This window comes from Malus domestica, chromosome 07 (genome assembly GCF_042453785.1).
Source record: "Malus domestica chromosome 07, GDT2T_hap1".
Taxonomy (NCBI): domain Eukaryota; kingdom Viridiplantae; phylum Streptophyta; class Magnoliopsida; order Rosales; family Rosaceae; genus Malus; species Malus domestica.
The window spans coordinates 19966842-19979820 of record NC_091667.1 but is presented as its reverse complement, the minus strand read 5'-3'; the positions used below and the strand labels follow the sequence as shown (position 1 = coordinate 19979820).

Sequence of the window (12979 nt, the reverse complement as noted above, 5' to 3'; positions counted from 1 at the left end):
TCATGTATGTTGACATTGGTTACGATTATGATTACGGAAAAACGATGTTTATAACAGAAACACTTTTATTATTTTTTTGTCAAATGTTTTATTTATCATTTTAAAAGCAATTGCAGAACTCCAAAAACAAAAAAAAACAACACTTGCAAACATGGTTTTAGTCACGTGCTTCATAAATGACTTTTTAACTTTACCCGTCTCGGATAAAGGTTTTTTTATTATTTTTTATTTTTTTAATAAACGATATTATTTACAATGAGAGGAAGAAGTAGGTTAAACCTCACAATAGGTGAAAAATAATGTTATTTAAATTTGTATTTGGCGAGAATTGAGCCTAATACTTGTTATTTACAACTAAAGAAAAATACCATTAAACTGTAGTATTAAGTACCCGTTTCAGATAAAGCTTAAAAGCTTTGGCAAACGTGCTTTAGGAACTTGATAACCAAATGGGCCGCTCAGAGCAAAGGCCCAGTGATGTTAGGGCCCATCACATCTCAAGCACAGCGAAAAGCAAAGTTAGGCCCACCACATGTGACTGAAAACAGGCCATCCGCAAGTGTGGTCCCACCATTAAGTACGGTGGCATGTGTGGAGAGCTGACCACAGAAAAGTGAAAACATGTGCGGGCCCCACTTTATGGATTTAGTGCCGTATGTTTAACGAAACATCAGTGCTCCGATGAGCGGAACGGGAGAGGATCCTCTCCGGACCCAATCCCACCGGATCCTCCTTCTTCTTCATTTTTCTCTGCAGTCGTGGCTTCCCCGGAGTCGGCGTCGTGCTTCCCCTGAGCCTTACTCCCCCAAATCCCCACCATTGTCTACAAGCAGCCCTCTCTCCTCTACTTCACGGTGAAGCCTTCACCATGATGAAAATCAGAAAACCAAATATTGGAGAAGCTTTCGGGCGACCTTCACAAAGCCAAATATCGGAGAAGTCGTTAGCGTTGGATTCGAACTGCGGGGAAAAACTGCAGAGAAAAATGAAGAAGAAGGAGGACCCGGATGATCCGGTGGGATTGGGTCCAGAGAGGATCCTCTCCCGAGCGGAACCCCGCGCACTGCTATACACGTGTTCGCTTGCCAGTGGATGGTACGACGAAAGGACAGAAGGAATAATATTATTACCGCTTACTATGATGACATGCCCCCTTATGTTTACGGTGAACTCGCATATAGGGACTCTCTAGTCTGTAATAATTTATACAGCCGTCTTATCTGTACGGTCTATACGAAGGCTTCAGACCAGTTCGGACAGTAGCCGGTAACCTGTGAAAAAAGTCCACAGGCTCTCTCACTCACGCGCTTTTGAATTCTTAGTGTCCTGTTTTTCTTGGTGATCACAAACTTGTTTTTATATTTCAACACACTTGTCAGTTTTCAACTTCGATTGTCGGATCGAAAGAAGATCTGATGCGGAGAGGAAAACAAAGAGAAGTTTTGAGGTCTCAGGTACAACTATGACCAAGCGAACATATAGAGAACTAGTCCCTGTTTACATAAACTCATTCAAAATTCATAGTCCGTTCCTTCGTTATTAATTTTAGCCTTTTAATGGGCTTAGCAGCAACCTGATTAAATACTAATCCGACTTCCTAGCCCGCTAAAACATAAAAAATAGGGAACTTTAACGAAAAGCACATGGTACTGTTCACTTTAACGAAAAACCATATTTTTACATTAAAAAGTCAATCCTGGTACTATTCACTTTACCTTTTATTTTGTCCTTATCATTAAAACTCAAAATTTTCAAGCCCTTTTCATTAGTTTTCCTTAAAAAATAATAATCAAGTCCCACCCAACCACATAACTAATACCACAATATTCCAAATATTTGATCAATAAAGATATTAACCAGATTTGAAAACTGACCATCCCTGAATATCAAGAGCACAAATATTATCTTCAATAAAAATGTCAAATTACAATTGATGACTAATGTGGTAGTTTGAAGTTTTATGTCAAATTTTGTGATTCTCCAACCGAATTGTACAATATTGTTTTCTTATTAATGTAGAGCTTCAAATGGTTGTATTTATTTAAAAAAAATTGTTGATTTTTTTTATTGGTTGAAAGTGGAATAAAGAATCCATCATTTTGAACAAATCGATATTATCTACACTAAGGGGAGGGGGTGTCGCCTTTGGCGAGAGTTGAACCTAAGACCTCTCTCTAATCAGGGAGGAGGAATACCACTAGACTGTAGTACTAGTGGCAAGAATCCATCATTAAACTAATCAAAATAAATTTATGTTAATCGAATAAAAATAAAATTGATAAATCAAATACACAATTGACATATATTAATAACATTTTGTACGGTATTACTATTGTTAATTTGATACATATTGATAATTATCAATTAAAAAGTTAAATTCACAATTTGATAGCATAAAATCGTTGCTTGATATGTATTGATAATTATAATTATGTTTCAAATTACCATGTCTTGATAATAATCGCCTTTAAAGTTAGGAAAATAACTGGTGATTTGTGAATTGTGATATGTGTGCAAACTCTTTTGAAGTTCCGTACTATAAGAAAATGATACAGTAAAGTTTTCTCTAAAATTAAGATGGGTGCAATTCAGAATATTAATCACCCATTAAGATATTTTGACAAAGAAAACTTGGGAATATATCAAGGTTCTAAATAGGCGTTAGTCAGGCAGCGAGTTGGGATCTAACGCTTAGGTGGCTAGACGGGCGCCTAGGCACACTAGGTGGATTTAAATAAATTTATTATATATTGTATAAATAAGTGTTTACTTATACTTAAAAGAACACCTAATTATATTAACATATATAAATTACAAAATAAAATGATATGTAGATTATAAAGTATTAGGACATGTTTTTTGGTAAAACAAGGGGGAAAAACACCCCAAGACGACTTGACTCAAACCATCAGAACAAACATATCTTGTTTTGCGAATACCAAGCACATCATCTATAAGAGCAGAAGCAATCCAAGTAGGAGGATCATGGTGTTGGAATAATTGGGTCTAATTGCTATATTAAATCACATAAAAATTTAAGAAATAATTCATGCAATTATATATCAAAATTAATGCCATGAGTAACCAATGCTAAATGAACATGACATAATGGATTAGAAAAACCTAGAAAATACGGTTGAGGCAAGTGTTTGACACTTTGTCCTTAAGACAAGTTTACGCCCCACTACGGTGCTCATGGTTGATCGGCGCATGTCTCCCAAGATACAACGACCACGTCCTTGTAATAGTAGCACTCAAAATCACAAAGCTCTATGAACCATGGTTGTGTTGAAAACTCTCTCATATGAACTCAATGAGACTCTCTAATATTTAATGCATTATATATATGTATGATGAAAAGTTAATTTGTGATTATAGGGGGCTTCCCTATTTATAGAAAGTGAGATACTTCTTTAGAAAGCATGTGACTATTCATGAAGAGTCAAAAGTTGCAACTCTTCATTTGAGTAGTCACATCTTTCTACCAAAAGGCTCCACTTCTAATTTCCATTCAATTCATAAATTTAATATAATAATAATATTATTAAATTTTCCAACACATGAAAAACAAGGCTGCCCAAATTAGTATTGAAACTCCACATCGCCATCTGATTAGCAACACAATTTTGCTCCCTAAAAATATGGTTCAACTGACATCTGGCCAAACTATCCATCATTGTCCTACAACTGGTCACAATTGTATGAAGAGGATGGAAGTTATTGGATGAATTCTGCTTAAGCAAAGTAACAGTAGACAGAGAGTCCATCTCAATAATGAGACCAGTAACAGCTTTTGCAATCACAAGTTGCAATCCAAAATATAGACCCCATATAAAGTGTTAGGACATGTTGAAAACATGGGAAACAAACATATAATTAGTGTTTATCCAAGTATTCAACAAGTCTCTTACATTTTATTGACAAAATAGAGTGCAAAAAAAAGAAAGTTATTGATTTTCCGTCTAAGTGAAAGTCGCAACCTAGTCGGGTGCGTAGACTGGTTTAAGCAGGTTAGGTGGGTGCTTGGACGGGCTAGGGGGTGCCTAAGCAGCTCTAGGCGCACTTTCTTAATTTTCAAACGCTTTCGTACTAATCGAGGCGGTAATCAGCCGCCTAGTGCTTAGGCATAATTTGTTTTTTTTAACTAACAATATTATCTACACTAAGAGGGTGGGGGAGTGCGCTAAGTCTCACACTGGGCTAGCCATAATAATGTGGTTCAAATTCACTTTTGACGAAAATCAAACCTAAGACCTCTCCCTTACAAATTAGAAGAATACTACTATATTGTAGTATAAGTAACCCTAAACGGAAATTTTTAGAATAGTTGAATATATATAAATTTTTGCTTAAAATAGATAATGAAATTTATGACATTGATTACTCACCAAAACTCCTTGGCTTAGCTAAGGATGGTTACTAAACCAAATAAAAAAGATGAAATCAAATCCCAGTCAAAAGCACAAAACCCAGACAGAAAAATTACTTTTCAACTTTCTTTCGTCTAATTTCCACAGTCCACCGCTACAGACTACAGTTACCCAGTCCACGGAGTGCCGGTAAGCAAGCCCACAATCGACACCGCCAATGCACAAAAGAGAACCTGTTCAACGGTTACCCACCTACACGGCCAAACGCCCAAAAACGACAACGTGGGGAAACAAAACGCAGACACCATCCGCGATATTTCTCCCCCTCTCTTTTTTCCTTTCATTCCCTCACATTTTCCATCATCATCATCTTCTTCTTCCTCTTCATATTCCTCTGCATCTCTGAAACCCTAAACCCCCTTCTGGATTTTTGGTGGTAGAATTAAAATTAAGTTCTAATCAATACTATTTTTTGCTGTTTGGTTGCTGTGGATAAATATGGATTTACAGAGAGGTGTGTGGGTGGTGGTGGGAGTGCTGGTGGTTAGTCTGAGTCTGAGCTCAGCTGGTGACATTGTTCACCACGATAATATTGCTCCCAAGAGGCCTGGATGCGAGAACGACTTCGTTCTGGTAATTTCACTGACTTTTTTGAAGTTTAATATTTTTTTTAGTTTAATTTTGATTTTCTGTTTGGTTGCTGAGAAAACTGGGGAGGGAAAAGATGGGATTTTTGTTTGGGAAGGATGCATTGGGGACCAAGAAGCTCAATCTTGCTGTTTGGTTGCTGAGAAAATGGAGCAGGATTAGGGGATAGGAAATTTCTTGTGAATTTTCGAAGTGAGAGTTTAGTTTTGATTTCAGTGGCGTGGGGATCGAGTAGTTGCTAGTAGAGATGTTGATTAGGTAAGTAATGAAAGAGAAAGAAAAAAACTAGAATCTCTGTTTCTAAGTATCAAGATTTTGTGATGCTTTCGGGACCAAGAAGTTCGAGCTTGCTGTTTGATTGCTGAGAAAATAGAGCAAGATTAGTGAATACAAAATTAAAATGTGAATTTCCAACTATTTTGGAGTTAGAAATGATAATTTAGTTTCGATTTCAATGCCACGGCCATCTGGTAGTTTAAGCAATCAAAGCTGTCGCAGACAAATTTCATACTTTTCTGCTCAGAATTTTAAATGTCTGTTTGATGTTATTTTTACTTTGATGCATTTTTATCTCTCGTCTTCTGTGTCCTTAACAAAGGAGAGATGTAGAGGAGGGACGAGTGACGATAGACAGCAAATAGAATTAGAATTAGATTTTTCTTAGAATTGTTAGTGTTTGCAATTAAAGTCAGTTAAGCTGTCTTCCTCGTGTCTTCATGACATTTCTCTGTCTCTTCCATTTCCCATCTCCCTTTTTCATCTCTCCGGCTATCCTTAATTTGGAAAAGAAAACACAACATAACAGAAACATTACCAGATGGGTGGTTAGATTTTAGGCAATACCTCTGAGGCTCTGACTTATTAAATTTTAACATATCTTTCAAGTTTTCATCTGATTCTTTATCTGGTTTCTAAGAAAATAATCATCTAGGTTCCTTGAAAATTATAATTTTTACTCAGCCAATCGTTGGAAATTTTTTACCAGACTCAGCCAATCATAAAATAGAGATTTTAATTAAGAATTTGTGAAACGAACCTATAGATGCTCTGGTTAGAAAATGCAATTATGAGACAGAGGCTCAAGGCAAAAGGGGTAGAGGAAGACTTGGATAGAGACTGCAAGAAAGTCACATGGAGTACTTGGAGCTAACGAAGACTTGGGGGAAAATCGAGTGCAGTGGCCTTCTAGGATTCATACAGCCAACCCCACTTAGTGGGATAAAGGCTTTGTTGTTCTAAAATGAAAACGAATTTCGATTCAGTTATTAATATTTTATTTCAAATGCTTCCTAGACATATCTTTACCTTATTGGGCATATCTTGGCCACCTATCAACAGTTACGTGTAAGAACCAATCTTCTATTTCTTTGGCTCCCACAAGTTTAGTGGAAAATTCAATTCAGCTAAGGATCCAAGATAGTATATTGGGATAGTTGAATTTGTTTTATTTTTTGTTACCCTAGCTCTGTTACAGGTAGTCAAATGTAGCCTAAGCTTGTAAGGGAGGCATTGCACTTTGTTTTCTTCACTTATGTATATTGTGACTACAGGCTTGCCATTACATTTAAATTCTGTTTTGGTCTATAGGTAAAGGTCCCAACTTGGATCAATGGCGTAGAAGACGCTGAGTATGTTGGTGTTGGTGCTCGATTTGGACCTACCTTGGAATCAAAGGAAAAACATGCCACCAACACTAGAGTGGTTCTTGCAGACCCCCCTGATTGTTGTAGCCTACCCAAGAATAAGGTAATACTCGACCAAAATTTTCAGTTCTATTCTTAACTTACACGAGTTTAAGAGCCATGAAAATTAAGCATCTTCCTAATTAAAGGTGTAAGATATGCTAATTCATTTTATGGGTTCATATTGGGGATTGTGTGGATTTTTTGTAGCTCGCTAAAGAGGTCATTTTGGTGCACCGAGGGAATTGCAGTTTCACAACCAAGGCAAATATGGCTGAAGCTGCTAATGCTTCAGCCATCCTCATTATAAACAACCGCACAGGTATTTTTCTTTTCTTGATATAAAAACCTTTTAATCCTAGGTAAGAATTTCCAATACAACCATATGAGTTACAAGGGAAAAAATTATATCTTGCAGAAAAATTAGATCTTACCATTATAGAAAAAAACGGTTGTCAAAATTGATTGTAAAGTTAAGTTTCTGTTGCATAAAGTACTGTTGTCTGACCTACAGAACTTTTCAAGATGGTTTGTGAAAATGATGAACCTGATGTCGAGATAGGCATACCAGCTGTTATGCTTCCCCAAGATGTTGGTGCAATCTTCGAAACTGATTTAAAGAACAACTCCATGGGTATGGTTTTCTCTCTGCTATTATACACGAAGCTCCCCACTTAGGGGAAATGGCTTTGTTGTTGTATACACGTAACTGTTTATAGTGGCCAAGCCTTATCTTGTTTAAAAAAAATAGTTATCTTATTTTTTTTTATATCGTTATCAGCTATTTATTCTGAGTGAGTTTTATTTTGTCTCTATCATGGCCTTTGAAATCTCTCTCTTCAGTTTCTGTGCAGCTGTACTCTCCTTTGCGTCCACTGGTTGATATTGCAGAAGTTTTTTTGTGGCTTATGGCTGTTGGTACCATCTTGTTTGCTTCTTATTGGTCTGCGTGGAGTGCAAGAGAAGCAGCTATTGAGCATGAGAAGCTATTGAAGGTTATATTGATTCCAGAGCAGCTATGTAATTTTTAGCAGTTATTTTACATGGGGCTTGAACCCTTTCAGGGTAATTCACTAATTCCTCGATCAAATCATATATGGTTTGGTCCTCTTTGTGCAGGATGCTTCCGATGATTCTTTACCTATCGAAGTTGATCGTTCCAATGCTTTAGTGGAGATTAGCACCACAGCAGCAATCCTTTTTGTTGTGATTGCTTCATGCTTCTTGATTATGTTTTACAAACTCATGTCATTCTGGTTTGTGGAGATTCTGGTGGTTTTGTTTTGCATTGGCGGGATAGAGGTACACTCTCTTTTTTATAATACAGACTTTGTCACTATGATTACAACTTTTATTTAGGTGTAGATGAATTGTTTTAGTTATTATGCACACCTCTTCTGAGGTTAATGCTGAACCTTGCAGTCCCTTCTGTTTGCAGGGCCTGCAGACTTGCTTGGTGACTTTGCTATCATGGTATGCTACTTTTGTACTTTTGTTTAAGGTTTTTGTTCCTTACAGGGCTGTCTTTGCCCTCCGACCCTTATTTACTCCAGAATGTGATCTAATGATTTGTTAAAAGCATAATTTTGACTTTTGAGCTGTTCCTTATGTGTGTAGATGACTTTTTTTGGTAGTATGAAGCTAACAGTTAACCAAATATAGTTTCAGACGGTTTAAACGTGCTGGGGAATCATATGTTAGGCTGCCAATCTTTGGAGCTGTTTCATATCTGACACTAGCTGTTGCTCCCTTCTGCATAGCATTTGCTGTTTTGTGGGCAGTGTATCGCCGCATTTCATTTGCTTGGATCGGTCAAGATATCCTTGTAAGAAATTAATTCTCTTTTCTTGGTTTTAGTGCTGACGTGGTAAACTTTGATTAAAAAAGTATCTGACAAGGTCTAAAATCATACTTAAAGGTTTAAAATGGTTGGGGTATCATAATTTTGTTGTATATTCTTCTGGTAAACACATGGAGGTTTTATGGAAGCAAAAGTATGTTAATGGTTCTCAAAACTGGACAGCTATATTTTGTCTGCTTTGACTGAGTGGAACTATCCTGTCCTTATGTTGCAGGCATTACTGTATTTTATTTTGTAAGGCCTTTCAAGTCCATCACCCGTAAGTAGGCAAGTGGAGCTGATGACCCATAAATAAGGATTGATGGATTCTGTGAATGTTTCCTAAATTAAAAAGTTTGTTGCAGTTTGTCTGTGCTACATATGTGGGCAGATATCTGGAATTCTTACTTCTATACATGGCTTGTTCGTGTTTTTGTTTTCCGTCTATTATTACTTAGTCTGCTCTTAAGCTAGCAATTTCAGATTTATCTTCTTATGAAAAAAAATTTAGTATTTAGAATTGTCTAAATGTGATATGTGCTGATTTGGTTGGCTCCTTTTTCCTACAAATATACTACTTGTTGATTAGTATTTAGTACCTGAAGAAAGAAATCGTATATTTGGACTGCACATTTTGTCTTTACATAATCCTTTACATTAATAGGTGCAATTTATCTTTCACTTTCAAAGTGAGTTTGTAATCTCTAAAATGTTGGTAGACGCTAACATATGGTCATACAAAATCAGGGTATTGCACTGATAATCACAGTTCTTCAGCTTGTTCGTATACCGAATCTCAAGGTGATATTTCAAAAACATATCTTCTTTTTTTTTAAGTTTTTTAATTTTTTAATTTTTAATTTTCTGGTTCTTGTTGAGAAGAATATGAATTTTTAGTTGTTCATCAGTTATTTGTTGCCTTTTTTGAGGATTTTATGTAAGAAATGCAAGGAGGTACTTAACTAACCTATATTGATTTTTTTTTTCTGGGTTAAGTAAATACTTTGTCTTAAATCCTTATCGTATACTTATTTTGTTGAGAAAAATTGCACCAGAATTTTTTTATTTATTCATCTGGCAATCATATCTAGCTTTTCTAGATTATTTTATAACTTTTCTCTCTTTAATTAATCAGGTTGGAACAGTTCTTCTGAGTTGTGCGTTTTTATACGACATCTTCTGGGTATTTGTTTCTAAATGGTGGTTCCATGAGAGCGTAATGATAGTGGTGAGTAAATCATAAGAACTCTCTTCCTTCCTTTCTGCCACCCTAAATAAAGGTTGCTTTTTGACTATGGAGACCTGCCTTGCAAGTGATAGAGATTTAAGTATTAATCTTTTCTCCTTTACAGGTGGCTCGTGGTGATAAAAGTGGAGAGGACGGTATACCAATGCTACTGAAAATCCCACGGATGTTTGATCCCTGGGGTGGCTACAGTATCATCGGATTTGGTGATATTATCTTACCAGGATTGGTTGTAGCCTTTTCACTAAGGTCTGAAAAGAGATTCCAAATATATCTTCAACATCCCTTCTAAGTCCCTAGAATTGAACCTTGAATGTCACTGTTTCAGATACTGTGTTTCGATTCTGTTATGTCCTTTTTAAATTGCGTAAACGGAAAGTGAAAACATGCTGAGATTGATTAGGCATTTCAGTTCTCGCGTTAATCACGAAGTCTGGATCAATTAATGATGAAAACCATGGGACTCATAATTAACAAAATGAGAGCAGCATCTAAGATACTTGCAAATTTTCAGCTATTACTACAAATGAGGGTTTGTAATGTTGCACATTGTCTCAAAAGTTCATTAATCTGATTATTGGTTGGGTAACTTTGCAGGTATGATTGGTTAGCAAATAAGAAGCTCCGAGCTGGTTACTTTTTGTGGGCTATGACTGCTTATGGTTTAGGTATGAAATGTGCTAAAAGTTGGGGCATTTTGCATTCTTTTTCTTTATGCTAAACAAGAAAATCAGAAAATGCATCTGATTGAGATTGAGCTAGATTCAGAATTTTATCAGCATGGTGTTTTCTATTTGTATATGGAAAATAAAGGTCAATGGATTCAATGATGTTTAGCGTAACAGACAATTGCCTATTTATGAATGGCTGGTTACCAATTTGCAATTGCAGGTCTCCTTATCACATATGTGGCTTTAAACTTGATGGACGGCCATGGCCAACCAGCTTTGTTGTATATAGTTCCGTTCACACTTGGTAAGAAGCAAGCTTGGCTAATCTGCACTAACATCTATATTGCTATTGCTCACTGGAATGGAAATAGGTTTTGCGCTGAACGTTTGTGGCGAAATAGAATCCATGAGCAGCCATTGACATAAGCTAGTTGCATTTCTGCAGGTACCTTTTTGACTTTGGGACACATGAGAGGGGATCTCAAAGTTCTGTGGACAAGAGGAGAACCGGAGAGGCCATGCCCGCACGTCCATCTGCAACCCTCCTCTCAATAAACGAAACTAGGAAACAAAGGAGTAGTGTGGCAGATTAGATCAGTAGTAACTCAGAAAACCTCTTTACTTGTCATAGTTGTAGAGGATAGCAAACATTTACGAAGGTTGCAACTGATATAACATGGAGACATTTATAACATCCGGACTCATTGTTCTTATAAGTGGGTGTCATCTTATAACATAGAGACATTTACGAAGGTTGTGATGTTTACTTTTAATTTTTTTTTTTCCAAACATGTTGTGCAAATAATGGAATGATATTGACTAAGTTAGGGCGTAGGTTTTTTCCAAAACCTATAGTATTTCTTTGTCTTCCACATTTCTTTGGCTGTCCAAATGCAATGCCAGCCTTGTTCATCTTGACCTCATGGACAACCGATTAACTGGTTCAATTCCCCATTTTTTAGGAAACATGAGCTCTCTTGTTCATATAGACCTCTCTTATAACCAAATTGAAGGAGGGATTCCGCAATATTTTTCGAGGTTATGCAATCTGCAAACATTGGACCTTTCCTACAACATTGTTAGTGGTCATCTTCCCAAGCTGTTCCAGATATTAATGTCTACATGCCCGATCAGAACTCACTCCAGAATTTGTACCTCTCATCCAATCATCTTTATGGATCAATTCCTAATCTCACAAACTTTTCATCGATAAAAGATATCTCCCTCTCTGGAAATCAATTGAGTGGAACAATACCTGAAAGCATTGAGCAAATGTCTAAGCTCGAGAATATCGACCTTAGAATGATTGCTTTGGAAGGGGTGGTTTCGGAAAGCCTCTTCTCCAATCTCTCGAGATTAACTTTTTTGGATTTGTCCTCTAACTCACTGGCTTTAAGCTTCAATTCTAATTGGATTTCTCATTTCCAACTGGTTTACTTAAGTTTGAGCTCTTGCACAATAGGTCCGCATTTTCCAAAAATGGCTTCAAACTTAGAAAAGTTATTGGTATCTTGATATTTCTAATGCAAGAATTTCCAATATCCTTCCAAGTTGGTTTTGGGACAGGCTGTCTCATAATCATGATATTGGGTATATAGATCTTTCCAACAACCGAATTGGAGGGATAATTCCAAATTCAAGATTTGAGTTTCTCTTATATTCCATTACTCAAGTGAACTTGAGTTGGAATTAGACTCAGCAGTTTCTTACACAACACAATGACACGACACGAAAATAACCGGTTTCGGGTCAACACGATAACTAATTGGGTCATTATTAGGTGACCTATTAATACGTGAGTAACCCGTTTTGACTGGTTAAGAAAATTAAATTATAATTTTAAAGTTTAATTACTAAAAAATTTATTATAAAATACAATAGTCATATTGTATATATTGGTATATTCTATATTAAATATATATTTTTGTATTATTATTCTATATGAGTTAAAAAAATTAATTTTTTTTCATTTATTTATTTTTATTATGAGAGTTTCTTATTATCATTAATAGGATAAATTTTAATTAATATGTTGTTGTCCAAAATTAAAATCAACCTGTATAGTATTAGTATAGGCAATAAGACATCCCTACAAGTATGAAAAATGTGAAAGAATATATAAACACTCGTGATTCGTCACTCCACGAGTAGACAATGGACCAATGGTTACACTTATATTATCGTTTAGATTTTTAAAACCCTCCAAACCGTCATGAATAGTGTTTTTTATTTGAGTGTAAAAGTAATAAAATTAATAATAATTATTGTAGAAGTGTAAGAAATGTAAAATATATATATACACACACTATCACTCGTAGTGACAAGCTTTACAACTTTCGTGAAGGGGTCAACTTCGAAATCCGACACTATAATCCATAAACCTTCAATTTGTATTTAACTGTCGATTGTCGTTTATGCTTTATTCTTTATATTGAATTTCATTTTTAAAATTTTCTTTTTTTTTGAAAACATGATCTTCTAGGGGATGTAGGATGAACGGTTCAGATATTTGATATCACGTC

General features: G+C 35.9%; 1 protein-coding gene across 1 annotated transcript; it reads left to right on the top strand.

Annotated features, from left to right (window-relative positions):
- Nucleotides 1-4475: 4475 nt before the first annotated feature.
- Nucleotides 4476-11209, top strand: LOC103401900 (signal peptide peptidase-like 4). The gene is made up of 14 exons (XM_029105692.2): nt 4476-5003; nt 6606-6764; nt 6911-7022; nt 7215-7334; nt 7544-7695; nt 7820-8002; nt 8139-8173; nt 8363-8525; nt 9288-9341; nt 9676-9768; nt 9893-10035; nt 10384-10454; nt 10678-10761; nt 10903-11209. The coding sequence occupies exons 1-14, from the start codon at nt 4869-4871 to the stop codon at nt 11010-11012; spliced, it is 1614 nt and encodes a 537-aa protein (XP_028961525.2). The 5' UTR covers nt 4476-4868; the 3' UTR covers nt 11013-11209.
- The last annotated feature ends 1770 nt before the right edge of the window (nt 11210-12979 follow it).